Here is a 14,525-nt window from a genome sequence, read left to right as displayed (position 1 = left end):
AGACTCTTCTAAGCACTGGGGTAGATACAAGTTAATCAGGTCAGACACAGTCCCTGTCCCACATGGGGCTCACACTTTTAATCTCCACTTTACATCATCATCATCATCATCAATCGTATTTATTGAGCGCTTACTATGTGCAGAGCACTGTACTAAGCGCTTGGGAAGTACAAATTGGCAACATATAGAGACAGTCCCTACCCAACAGTGGGCTCACAGTCTAAAAGGGGGAGACAGAGACCAAACATACTAACAAAATAAAATAAATAGAATAGATATGTACAAATAAATTAAATAAATAAATAAATAAATAGAGTCAAAAAATATGTGCAAACATATATACATCTGAGGGAACTGAGGCCCAGAGAAGTAAAGTGACTTGCCCAAGGTCACACAGCAGACAAGTGGCGGAGCCAGGATTAAAACCCAGGTCCTTCTGATTCTCAGGCTCGTATTCTATCCACTAAGCCATGCTGCTTCCCAGCGCGTAATGTAGCCTCCCAAGTGCTTAGTACAGTGTGCTGCAACAGTAAGCACTCAATAAATGCCACTGATGGATTGAGATGCTTTGCATCGGCAAATTTAACTCTACTGCTCCTTTATTTTCCTCTCTCTCTCTCTCTCTCTCTCACCACTTTCCTCTGGCATGACAAGGCATCCCTCTTCTAGGACAGTGATGTGGCAGTGCTGCCAACCATTTATTTCCCAGACACCTGGAGGGGTGCCTATCACAGCTACAGGGTTTGGTGGGCTTGAGGGCTGAGCCAACTGTTCCCCTTGCTTTTCTTTCAATCAGTCAGTCAATCCATAGAATTTACTGAGCACTTACTGTGTGCAGAGCACTGTAGAGCTTGGGAAAGTACAACAGAGTTGGTGGACTCATTCCCTGCCCACGATTAGCCTACAGTTTAGAAGAGGGGGCAGACAATATGGATAAATAAATGACCAGGTATGTACATAAGTCCTGTGAGGCTGAAGGAGGGATTAATACCAAATGCCCAAAGGGCACATATCCAGCTGCAGAAGGGAGGAGTCAGGGAAAAGAGGGTTTAATTGGGGAAGGAGATCGGACCTTTCTACTCTCCTCCCTTTCATTCAATTGTATTCAGTGAGTGCTTACTCTGTGCACAGCACTGTACTAAGCGCTTGGGAGAGTGCAAAATTGTTACAAAACAGCAATAGACAGACACATTCCTTCCCCACCTACACTACTTATGTGACAATGATTCCTCTCTTTCCCATGGCAGTCTTGCTGATAACCTATCAATCAGTCAGCCAGTCAATGAGCAGCATTTACTAAGCCCTTTCTGTGTGCAGAGTGCTGTGATAAGCACTGGGGAGAGGACAACAGTGTTTTTAGACACAATCACTGCTCTCTGAGAGCTTACTCTCAAGGCAGAGAGATATAATAACACAGGTAGAAGAGGCAAACAAGGATGAGGATGTGTACATAAATGCTGTGATGGGGGGAGTTTCTAATTGCTTAGGGGACATGGATTCAAGCACTTAGGTGATGCTTGAGGGAGGGAGAGTAAGGTGGGACAATGAGAGATGAGTCAGGTTCATGATTTTAGTCTGGCTTTTAAAATGGATGAGAGTGTGCTTCCTGAGAGGTTCAGGAAGTAGGGTGCAAGTGAGGGATCAAGGGTGAGACAGATAATAATAATAATAATAATGGCATCTGTTAAGCGCTTACAATGTGCAAAGCACTGTTCTAAGCACTGGGGGGGATACAAGGTGATCATGTTGTCCCAAGTGGGGCTCACAGTCTTAATCCCCATTTTAAAGATGAGGTAACTGAGGCTAAAAGAAGTTAAGTGACTTGCCCAAGGTCACACAGCAGACATGTGGGGGAGCCGGGATTAGAACTAATGACCACTGATTCCCAAACTCGTGCTCTTTCCGCTGAATCACGCTGCTTCCCTAAGCAGCACGGTGCTTAGATTCAATACAATTGAATGAGAACGAAACACGGTGCGCAGGTTGGTAACAGTGAGTAGGTTGGGAACCTGAGGAAGATTTTGGTGCAAGATTGACTGATTGCTTCTTGGAGAAGCAGCATGGCTTAGTGGCTAAAGCATGGATCACCTGGGTTCGAATCCAGGCTCTGACACTTATCTGCTGCGTGACTTTGAGCAAATCACTTTGTTTCTCTGGGCCTCAGTTACCTCATCTGTAAACTGGGATTTAAGTCATGAGCCCCTTATGGGACAGGGACTGTGTCCCACCCGATTTTAATGTGTATCTGTCTACCCAGTAGTTACCAAGAGGCCTTCCCAAATGAGGCCCTCTGTTTCCTCTTCTCCCACTCCCTTCTGACTTGCTATGTTTGTTCTTTACTCTCAGCCCCACAACACTTATGCACAGATCTGTCATTTATTTATTTATTTGTATTGATTTCGGTCTGCCCCGTCTAGCCTGTAAACTCACTGTGGGCAGGGAATGTGTCTGTTTAGTGTTATATCATACTTTTCCAAGCGCTTAGTAGAAGTGCTCTGCACACGATAAGCACTCAATAAATATGATTGAATTAAATGAATGAAAGCACTCAACAGATACCATAATTCTGAATATCTGCTTTGAGATTTTGTAATGACTGAAGTGGGAAAGGGAAATCAACAGAATTAACAAGCGAAAGATCAAATAAGCAACTGAGGACCACTCCTGAGGCAGAGAATAGGAGTAACTGGAGTGTCTGCCATCTTGACAATGTGTCTGTTTAGTGTTATATCATACTTTCCCAAGCGCTTAGTACAAGTGCTCTGCACACAATAAGCACTCAATATATATGATTGAATTAAATGAATGAAAGCACTCAACAGATACCATAATTCTGAATATCTGCTTTGAGATTTTGTAATGACTGAAGTGGGAAAGGGAAATCAACAGAATAACAAGCCAAAGATCAAATAAGCAACTGAGGACCACTCCTGAGGCAGAGAATAGGAGTAACTGGAGTGTCTGCCATCTTGATTAGCAATCTTCATTAATCTTGCTTAGCATCTATCCTAGATGAGACAATCATGGAAGTACTCTTTAATCACCCACAAGGGGACTGTCAAATATGTGGCACCAGGGAGCCCTAAAATCCCAATCCCAATAAAATCCCAGTAGGTTTTAACCTTACATTTTAAACATTAAGCATGTTGACGTTAAAGTGCTCCCATTTTAGTCAGTCTTCATTCTGTTCATTTTAGAATGAAAGTAACTGGTTCACAGATCTTCATCAGTTAATTCAGAGAAGCAGCAGTGCTTTGTGGAAAGAGCCCAGGCTTGGGATTTAGAGGTCATCATCATCATCAATCGTATTTATTGAGCGCTTACTATGTGCAGAGCACCGTACTAAGCGCTTGGGAAGTACAAATTGGCAACATATAGAGACAGTCCCTACCCAACAGTGGGCTCACAGTCTAAAAGGGGGAGACAGAGAACAAAACCAAACATACTAACAAAATAAAATAAATAGAATAGGTATGTACAAATAAAATAAGTAAATAAATAAATAGAGTAAATAAATTTGTACAAACATATATACATGTTCTAATCCCAGCTCCGCCACTTGTCAGCTGTGTGACTTTGGGCAAGTCACTTAAGTTCTCTATGCCTCAGTTACCTCATCTGTAAAATGGGGATTAAGACTGTGAGCCCCACGTAGGACAATCTGATAAACTTGTATTTACCCCTGTGCTTAGACCAGTGCTCGGCACATAGTAAGCATTTAACAACTATTATTATTATTATTATTATTATGAATTAAGTATCCAGTATTGGGCACCACAGGAATTTGGAAAAGGCATAGCTCTTATCTTTAAAGGCATCAATCTATGATGATACTCTTCAGTTTGTAACATAATCTTGGAGCTCTGTTTTTAGACTGATCTTCTAGCCTTTCGTAGGCTCATTTAAAATATTTTAAATGTGGTTTTTGGTAAAGGAAAACTCCTATGAAAAGTATTTGCAAGTGTTGTAAAGTTCTAAATTTTAACATATTTTTTTTTCAAGTCTTCTTACTTTCATCCATTTTAAGTCCTGACAATTTTAAGCTGACAGTGTCTGACAACGAGAGAAGCAGCATGGCTCAGTGGAAAGAGCATGGGCTTGGGAGTCAGAGGTCATGGGTTCGAACCCTGACTCCGCCACTTGTCATCTGTGTGACCTTGGGCAAGCCACTTAACTTCTCTGGACCTGTTACCTCATCTGTAAAATGGGGATGAAGACTGTGAGCCCTACGTGGGACAACCTGATCACCTTGCATTCCCCCAGCACTTAGAACAGTGCTTTGCACATAGTAAGTGCTTAACAAATACCATTATTATTATTATTATTATTATTATTATTATTATTATTATAAAACTCCTAGAAAATGTGGATTATAAACCAGGATCCAGTGGAGAAGCCGTTCCATACCTGGCCAATGATCCCAGTCCAAATTCCAGAGCGAGTGACCGAAATACTTACGGAATCAATACTTGACTGATACATTATGGATGCTGTTTCAAACTGAAATTCATCCGGGATGAATTTACAGCCTTCTTCCAACATTTGCGTCTTCCAATCCACTTTGCAAGGCCTATCCAAACAACTGTTGCCTTGGCAAATGTTCTTTATGTTTGAACCAAAGATACCTAGTGTACACCTAAAAAGATATCAGAATTAATCTTGGAGGATTCACCTCATCATCTTGGTAATGATGTTATTGAGTGTTTATTATGTGCAGAAGCACTGGAGAGAACACAATGGAAGTAAAATAAATTTTCTAATAGAGGAGGCAGGTAGACTCAAATTATTTACAAATAGGGTGAGCAGGAAGATGGGTAGCAGCAAGACTGTAGAAGGATGGAGTAGATTCTACATCACAAATTTTTTATTTATATTAATGTATGTCTCCCCCTCTAGAGTGTAAGCTCTAATTGTGTTGTACTGGAGTCTCCCTGGTGTTTAATACAGTGGTCTGGACACAGAATGCATTCAGTAAATACCATTGATGAGGATGATGATGACAATGAATGAATGAATGAGTGTCTGTAGATCACTGTAGCAATCAATCAACTAATCAGATTTATTAAGTGTTTACTGTGTGTAGGGCATTTGAGAGAGTAAACTATAACAGAGCAGATAGGTATGTTCTCTGCCCAAAATAGGCTTGCGGTCTAGAAGAGGAAACAGATATTAAAATAGGTTATAGGATATGTACATAAGTGCTTTGGGGCTGAGGGTGGAGTGAATATCAGATGTTTAAAGGGATGTCCATAATTCCTAAGTTGAGTATTGGAATGACGCAGCCTGGATTGGTGGGAATTAATCGGAGAGAGGAGCTAAGATTTCAGGAGGGCTTTCATTCATTCATTTAATCATATTTGTTGAGCATATACTGTGTGCAAAGCACGGTACTAAGCATTTGGGAGAATGCAATGTAAAAATAAACAGACATGTTCCCTATCTAGAGGGGAGACAGGCAATATGATTAAACAAATAAATGAATAAATGACGGATCCATACATTAGTGCTGTGGGGCTGAGAGATGGGGATGAATAAATGGAGCAAGTCAGGGTGATGGAGAAGGTAGTGGGAGAAGAGAAAAGGAGGACAGCTGGGGAGAGAATTCCAGGCAGCGGAGGCAAGGACAAGGAATGAGCAGAAGGTGAGTTTGGAATGAGAGGAGAGGGCAGGTTGGGATTGGTGGGTGAACAGAGCAGATTTAGAAGGAGAAAGAGCTGGAGGAGGGCCTTGAAACTAAGGGTCAGGAATTCTGGCTTGATGCAGAGGGAATTACATCACCACTGGAGACAGAGGTCAGTGAGGATTAGGTTGGATTATGTAATCTGGTAGTTAAAACCATTTGGATGATTTGCATTTATAAAAGTTATCAGTGGAGATAAAATGATGCAACTGCTTTCTGCTCAAAGCCACTTAAATCAGAATGCTATTACCTTGTCGCTTCAACATTTCCTGCAGCGGACTTGTAGAAAGGTTCTTCGTCATTGTATTCGTCAAACACTCCCCACCGCAGATGAGCCCATTCATGGACAAACACTCGACCTGAGGGAGAATTTTGAAATGTCATTTTATAGCAACTTAATTCCCTACTTATCAGTACCATGGTTAATTATTCCTGATTCTGCCCACCACTTCTCTGCCCTCAGTAATCCCTTGCCAACCGAAAGTAATAATAATAGTGATTGTGGTATTTGTTAAGCACCTACTATGTGCCAGGCACTGTATTAAGCACTGGGGTGTATACAAGCAAATCGGGTTGGACACAGTCCCTGTCCCAGGTGGGGCTCACAGTCTCAATCCCCATTTTAGAGCTGAGGTAACAGAGGCCCAGAGAAGTGACGTGACTTGCTCAAGGTCACACAGCAGACAGGTGGCGGAGCCGGGATTAGAATCCATGACCTGCTGACTCTCAGGCCCGTGCTCTATGCACTATGCCATGCTGCTTTTTGAGATGAGCTTGAGGGGCAGTGAGTAGGTTGGTGTTCCAGGAGAGAAGTGTTTGGTCTGGGTTATTCATTCATTCAATCATATTTATTGAGCGCTTACTGTGTGCAGAGCACTGTACTAAGTGCTTGGGAAGTACAAGTTGGCAACATATAGAGACGGTCCCTACCCAGCAGTGGGCTCACAGTCTAGAAGGGGGAGACAATGAATAATCATAATAAGAATGATAATAACTGTGGTATTTGTTAAGGGCTCACTATGTACCAAGCACTATATTAAGGGCTGGGGTCATCAAGATCATCAAGTCCTACATGAGGTTCACATTCCAAGTACGGAAGAGTACACATATTGAGTCTCATTTTGCACATGAGAGAACTGAAGCACAGAGAAGTGATGTGACATGCCCAAAGTCACACAGCAGGTAAGGGGTGGAGCTGGGATTGCATTCATTCATTCAATTGTATTTGTTAAGGGCTCACTATGTACCAAGCACTATATTGAGGGCTGGGGTCATCAAGATCATCAAGTCCTACATGAGGCTCACATTCCAAGTAGGGGAGAGTACACAGATAGAGTCTCATTTTGCACATGAGAGAACTGAAGCACAGAGAAGTGATGTGACATGCCCAAAGTCACACAGCTGGTAAGGGGTGGAGCTGGGATTACATTCATTCATTCAATCATATTTATTGAGTGCTTACTGTGTGCAGAGCACTGTACTAAGCACTTATATCTCAGGTCCTCTGACTCCCAGGCCTGTCGTCTTTCTGCTAGACCACACTGCTTCTTGATAATAATAATAATAATAATAATAATAATAATAATAACAATAATATTTTTAAGAGCTTACTGTGTGCCAAGCACTGTTCTAAGCACTGGAGTAGATACAAGGTAATCAGGTTGTCCCACGTGGGGCTCACAGCCTTAATCCCCATTTTACAAACAAAGTAACTGAGGCACAGAGAAGTTACATGGCTTGCCCAAGATCATACAGCAGACAAGTGGTGGAGTCGGCATTAGAACCCATGTCCATAAGCACTTAGTACAGTGCTCTGCACACAGTAAGTGCTCAATAAATATGATTGAATGCATGAATGAATGAATGTCCTCTGACTCTCAAGCCCATGCTCTTTCCACCAAGCCACACTGCTTCACACTGTATTGGGAGAGAAGCAAAGAGAGGTGGGAGTGGAAGAGCTGCATGGCATAGTGGATAGGCATGGCCCTGGGAGTCAGAAGGTCATGGGTTCTAATCCTGGCTCAGCCACTTGTCTGCTATGTGACCTTGGACAAGGCACTTTACTTCTCTGTGCCTCAGTTACCTCATCTGCAAAATGGGGATTAAGACTGTGAGCCCCATATGGGACAGGGACTGTCCAACCCGATTTGCTTGTATCCACCCCAGTGCTTATTACAGTACCTGGCAACACAGTAAATGCTTAATAAATACCATAGTAATTATTATTAAGAGCTGATAAAGCTAATAGTGAGTTTTTGTTTGATACAGAAGTGGATGGGCAACCATTTGAGTTTTTCCACTTTGGGGAGGCATGTTGGGCTTTTCCTGAACTTTATGAGAAGCAGCATAGCTCAGTGAAAAGAGCCCAGGCTTTGGAGTCAGAGGCCATGGGTTCAAATCCTGGCTCTGCCAATTGTCAGCTGTGTGACTTTGGGCAAGTCACTTAACTTTTCTGGGCCTCAGTTCCCTCATCTGTAAAATGGGGATGAAGACTGTGAGCCCCCCGTGGGACAACCTGATCACCTTGTAACCTCCCCAGCACTTAGAACAGTGCTTTGCACATAGTAAGCGCTTAATAAATGTTATTATTATTATTATTATTATTATTATTAACTTTCCAGGCACTATTACAGTGCACTGCATTAAATAGGCGCACAATAAATATCATTACCACTACAAGTACTATCTTCAATCTCAAAGCAAAATGAAGAGGTACCTAGTGGTCCATGCTCTTTCAACAGGTCTCCTGCCAGGAATTTTGGAGTGAAGTGAATATATTCTCCCGGCTCTCCGCACTGTCCTGTCTGCTGGGTGTAGGGGGTATCTCTATGGATCGGGGAGGGTTCTGCAACTTTAACATCTGCCTAAAAAATTTAAAAGTCTTTGTTTCGTAAAACAGAAGAAACCGAAGGAAAGGTTGCTTGGATTATTTTAAATGGTGTAATTAGTGTTGAAACAAATGGGGATTTAAAACATACTAATAGATTGCATTATTTAAAGAGAACTTGTTGAACTCACCGTTTTATAGGACTCACGTTTGGAGACCAAATATTCAGGTTTATCATTCCACGTCTCAGGAATTAATATAGCTACGTTTTTGAAATAAAACATTTTTTTTGTGGCCGTGAAAAGATAAGAAGAAGCATCATTCACCATATCCTGATAGAGATAAAAAGAACAGAGGAAGAGTGATTTGAAATGAAATGAAAAAAAGCATCTCTCATTTTACAGAAATGTATTCAATCAATCAATATTGGTAGCCTACTGTGTGCAGAGCACTTTCTAAGTACTTGGAGAGTACAATAAAATTGGTCGACATGGTCTCTCCTCTCAAGGAGCTTAGAGGATAGTAGTTGGGGTGGCAAATTTGATAATAATAATAACTGTGGCATTTGTTAAGTGCTTACTATGTGCCAGGCACGGTACTAAGTGCTGCGGTGGGTACAAGCAAATTGGACTGGACACAGTCCTTGTCCCACATGGAGCTCACAATCTTCATCCCCATTTGACAGATGAGGTAACTGATGCACAGAGATGTGAAGTGGCTTGCCCAAGGTCACACAACAGACATACGGCAGAGTCAGGATTAGAACCCAGATCCTTCTGTCTCCCAGGCCTATGCTCTATCCCCTAGGTTATTTATTTTATTTTGTTAATATGTTTGGTTTGCTGCTTCTTAAGATTGAACCTGACTTTCCCAAACACTTATTTTCCCCTGCTCAGGGAACCCATTCCACCTTTACTCAATGGGGGCTAAACAAGGTCAGTGCCCCACGTCTAAGATGGTCATTTGCCTGGTTTTATACTAGTTAGTCCATTTCCCCCTCTGGATTGTCAGCTGGGCAGAGAACGTGTCTACCAACACTGTCATATTGTAGTCACCCAGGTGCGTGGAATAGAGCTTTGCACAAAATAAACGCTCAATACCAATGATTGATTGAGTGATTGATTTTCTGCCGTTCTTTCTCCTGACTGATACTGATTCAGCACCATACATTCATTCATTCAATCGTATTTCCTGAGCTCTTACTGTGTATAGATCTCTGTACTAAGAGTAAAATAGAGTAAAATATAACAATTACAGACACATTCTTTGTCCACAGTGAGCTTGCAGTCTAGAGGGGGAGACAGACATTAATATAAATAAATAAATTACAGCTACATACACAAGTGCTGTGTGGCTGGGAGCGGGGATGAATAAAGGGAGCAAGTCAGGGCGACACCAGGCACCTTTATATTTGGTATTTTGATTTTAAACAACCCAGCCTCCTGCCTTTGATTTCCGTGGCTCAGAAGCAGTACCTTTATTTACAAGGTTCAGGGACAGGAGTAATAATAACAATGATAATGGTATTTGTTAAGCACTTACTATACGCCAAACACTGTTCTAAGAGCTGGGGTATATACAAGGTAATCAGGTTTGATACAGTCCCTGTCCCACATGGGGCTCATCGTCATAATCCCCGTTTTACAGATGAGGTAACTGAGGCACAGAGAAGTGAATTGACTTGCCCAAGTCACACAGCAGACATGTGGCAGAGCCTGGATTAGAACCCAGGCCCATGCTCTTTCCATTGGGCCACACTGCTCCTCATAGAATAGATTGGTTCGGGAAGCAGGGTTTCCCCCCGCTCCAGGGACACACTCTAGATTCAGGGGAATTTAACAAATTGTCCAATCTCAGATTCATTCAGTTGTATTTATTGAGCGCTTACCGTGTGCAGAGCACATCACCACATTAGGTGGCCCAACCCTTGCAGTGCACAAACATAGACAAGCAGTGTGGCTTAGTGGATAAAGCACGGGCTTGGGAGTCATAAGGACCTGAGTTCTAATCTTGACTCCTCCACTTCTCTGCCATGGGACCCTGGGTAAGTCACTTCACTTCTCTGGGCCTCAGTTACCACATCTGGAAAATGGGGATTAAGAGTGTAAACCACGTGGCTCAGTGGAAAGAGCACGGGCTTTGGAGTCAGAGGTCACGGGTTCAAATCCCGGCTCTGCCAATTGTCAGCTGTGTGACTTTGGGCAAGTCACTTAACTTCTCTGCGCCTCAGTTACCTCATCTGGAAAATGGGGAATAAGATTGTGAGCCCCCCCATTCATTCATTCATTCAATCGTATTTATTAAGCGCTTACTGTGTGCAGAGCACTGTACTAAGTGCTTGGGAAGTATAAGTTGGCAACATATAGAGATGGTCCCTACCCAACAGTGGGCTCACCCCCATGGGACAACCTGATCACCTTGTAACCTCCCCAGCGCTTAGAACAGTGCCCTTTCACATAGTAAGCGCTTAATAAATGCCATCATCATTATTATCATTATTATGTGGGACTTGGACTGTGTCCAATCAGATTAACTTGTATTTATCCCAGCTCTTGAAACAGTTCTTGGCACATAGTAAGCGCTTAACAAGTACCATAATGATTATTGTTATAATGTTCATCTGCTATTTCCGAAGATATTTGGGAGTGCCATCAGTGGCCACTCTGCCCACGTCAGCCCAGCAGCTGCCCTGGCACACCTCTGTTTACCCTCGCCAACCAGTTGCCCCAGGACCATTGCCAAGGGTGTGGATTCCATTTAGGGGCCCTGAGCCAGCAACAATGGATCCCTTTAATGCTAAAAATCCCAAGTCAATCTTAAACCGCCAGCGCTTAGAACAGGGTCTGGCACATAGTAAGTGCTTAACAAATACCACCATTATTATTCTTTAAAAGCTGTGCCGCATACCACGGTTCTTTCGCAAAGGGGTTTTCAAACACTTCAGAGGAAAATTTTTGAAGAAAAAAGTTACTGTATGTAAAGAGAATATGAAAAAAAGGGAACTACAAAGTGGAGTCCTCAATCCTGAACGCCACGCACTTAGTGTAAGGAGCTTTGGTAATGAAATCACCAAATAGAATTATGGGAAGAAGCAGGGTGAAGTGGATCAAGCATGAGCCTAGGAATCAGAAGGTCATGGGTTCTAATCCTGGCTCCACCACTCATCTGCTGTGTGACCACTTCACTTCTCTGTGCCTCAGTTACCTCAATTGTAAAATAGAGTTTGAAACTGCTAGACCCATGTGGGACAGGGACTATGTCCATCCCAATTTACTTGTATCCACACCAGTGTTCAGAACTGTGCTTGACACATGGCAAGCTCTTAAAAAATACCATTATTAATTTTAAAAAAATTGCAGCCCCTTTTTTCCTCTGTGGGAGACCCCGAAGCTCAAGGGATTGGATATTTATTTATTTTACTTGTACATATCTATCCTATTTATTTTATTTTGTTAGTATGTTTGGTTTTGTTCTCTGTCTCCCCCTTTAAGACTGTGAGCCCACTGTTGGGTAGGGACTGTCTCTATATGTTGCCAATTGTACTTCCCAAGCGCTTAGTACAGTGCTCTGCACATAGTAAGTGCTCTATAAATATGATTGATGATGATGATGATGATGATGATGTTCCAAAGAATAAGGTCAACTAACCCCCTAATTTAGGTCTGAAATAGGTTGAGGATCTGGAGTCCTTCAAGGAGGCTTCTCCTCCTTCTGGTATATTTGAAAGAATCACCTGGTAGCAAGCCACTTCTGATTGTAGGTCTAAGGTCGGGGATGCATTGAGATTTTTTAGAAGCAGCATGGCAGAGTGGATAGAGACCAGATCTGAGAATCAGAAGGTTAGGGGTTCTAATCCTGGCTCTGCAACATGTCTGCTGCATGACCCTGGGCAACTCATTTCACTTCTCTGTGCCTCAATTACCTCACCTGTAAAATGGGGATTGAGACTGCCCTATGTAAGAGAAGGACTTTATCCAACCTGATTTGCTTGTATCCACCCCAGTGCTTAACACAGTGCCTGGCACATAGTAAGTGCTTAAAAATACCATCATCATCATTATTATTATTATTCTTTGGAACATCCCAACCCTTGGACACGTGAGAATGAGGGAGGTTGGCTGTCAAGAAATGCAACTCTTCCTCCAAACTCCATTTGATGTCATTGCTAGAGGGAGATTCGTTCATTCATTTAATTCGTATTTATTGAGCGCTTACTGTGTTAGATCTGTGGTAGGGATACAGCGTGCCCTGAGACAATGTAGAATTCTCTCCCTTTAGACTGTAAGCTCCTAGTGGGCAGGGAAATTGTCTGCTTATTGTGAAATTTTACTCTTCCAAGCACTTAGTACAGTGCTCTGCACAGAGTAAGTGCTCAGTAAATACAACTGAATGAATAAATGAATTTCTTACCTTCTTAGGTGTGGTTTATCTACTAGTTTCTTTGCCTAATACCATTTATTCCCTCTATTGGCAAAGGGGTACATGATAGGGGTGAGGTTTACCAATCTATGACTCCATTGCTGTTGAGTGGCTTCTGGGCATAGGCCCACAGAGCCTCCCTGGGGCTTTCTGCCTGCTTCCCTAAGGATTCCCCATAAAATCCCCAAACAATCCATCAATGGTATTTATTAAGCACCTACTATATGCAGAGCACTGTATTAGAGTGCTTAACCCACAGGTTATTTTCCTTGCTGTGGGCAGGTGAGGAGCCTTCCCAGACTTCCAGCTCTAGGAATATTGGAGGCAAATGGGTGGTCCCTGCAGAGATGAGTTGAGGGGATGACCCCTGCACTGGGACTCCTGAAGTACCCTCTCCCACCCTTCCATCTCCCCCTGCTCCAGCCCCTCTTCGCTAGAAATCCATAATCAAGACTGAGGAGACTTGAGAAAGGGGATAATCCCTTTGTAAAGCTGCCTCTAAAAATCAATCTTGGGGAATTCGCCAGATATGAGGATCTTTGTCTATAATTAGACACATGGTACCAGAATGAAACATCGGAAACCAGAAATGACAATAGAATGGCAGTGCCACTGAAGCACTGAGACCCAGAATCCAACAGGGGCAAGGTATTAAAAGGAGGAAGGTGTCATGGTTGTGAGCAGAAATCCATAGAAATGGAAGGATCTTGAGTGAAGCCAAGAGGAAGAGATCAGTCTGTCTTGGAGAACAGTGAGAGGCCCAGAAGCATGACCTTGTGGATAGAGCATGGGCCTGAGGGTCAGAAGGTCACAGGTTCTAATCCCAACTTCTCCACTTTGCTGTGTGACTCTGGGCTAGTCACTTCACTTCTCTGTGCCTTAGTTTCCTCATCTATAAAATGGGGATTGAGAGTGTGAGCCCCATGTGGGACAGGGACTGTGTCCAACCTGATTTGCTTGTATCCCCCTCTGCACTTAGTACAGTGCCTAGCACATAGTAAGCGCTTAACAAATACTACAATTATTATTATTATTATTATTATTATTATGAGGTTAGGGCATTTCACTGAAGACTATAAAGCAGCTATGGACTGTTCAATTTGGGGAATACTTTCTATAAAAATAATAATCAAAGCTCTCTGGGGAGTTGAACACAGCTGAAGAGTAAACTAGGTGCTCTCTTACCTTTATTTGTTGGATTATTTTTGCATCTTCAGGTATCTGAGGATTAATGGCAATGACAATTCCTTCATAGCCATTGTCTTTCAGTTCAATCATTGAAGTTCGAACGCCTTGCAGTAGGTGAAGAACAAGAATCAAAGAAATAATCTTAGGTGACCCCATCATCTCCCTTCTCATTCTACCTCTTGGGGGAGAATGCTGTTCTGGGATGCATCACTTTCTCTCTCTTCCTTTATATATACACCTCTTGGATTTATTTACAAATGCTTTATTATGGGACTTTGCTCTTTTTATCAGTTGAAACAGAATATCATTACAGTGCCCATTTTCCAAAAAGGAAACAGTTAGCCTCAACACCTAAGAGACCCTATATTTTGAAGAATGAGAGCCCCATTCATTCATTCATTCATTCAATTG

General features: G+C 42.5%; 1 protein-coding gene across 1 annotated transcript in view; it reads right to left on the bottom strand.

The window, feature by feature from the left end:
- LOC119926894 (calcium-activated chloride channel regulator 1-like) overlaps positions 1-14,273 on the bottom strand; it is a 36,465-nt gene extending 22,192 nt beyond the window's left edge. Inside the window, exons 1-5 of the mRNA XM_038745351.1 lie at positions 14,112-14,273; positions 8,699-8,839; positions 8,397-8,544; positions 5,931-6,039; positions 4,459-4,636 (exon numbers count right to left, since the gene is read on the bottom strand). Of these exons, the coding sequence (XP_038601279.1) occupies positions 4,459-4,636; positions 5,931-6,039; positions 8,397-8,544; positions 8,699-8,839; positions 14,112-14,273 (738 nt within the window). The remainder of the gene's footprint in view (positions 1-4,458; positions 4,637-5,930; positions 6,040-8,396; positions 8,545-8,698; positions 8,840-14,111) is intronic.
- Between the last annotated feature and the right edge of the window lie 252 nt (positions 14,274-14,525).

The sequence above is a fragment of the Tachyglossus aculeatus genome, chromosome 4, assembly GCF_015852505.1.
Source record: "Tachyglossus aculeatus isolate mTacAcu1 chromosome 4, mTacAcu1.pri, whole genome shotgun sequence".
Lineage (NCBI taxonomy): Eukaryota > Metazoa > Chordata > Mammalia > Monotremata > Tachyglossidae > Tachyglossus > Tachyglossus aculeatus.
The sequence above is the reverse complement of the archived record's forward strand: the minus strand, read 5'-3'. Positions and strand labels throughout refer to the sequence as shown.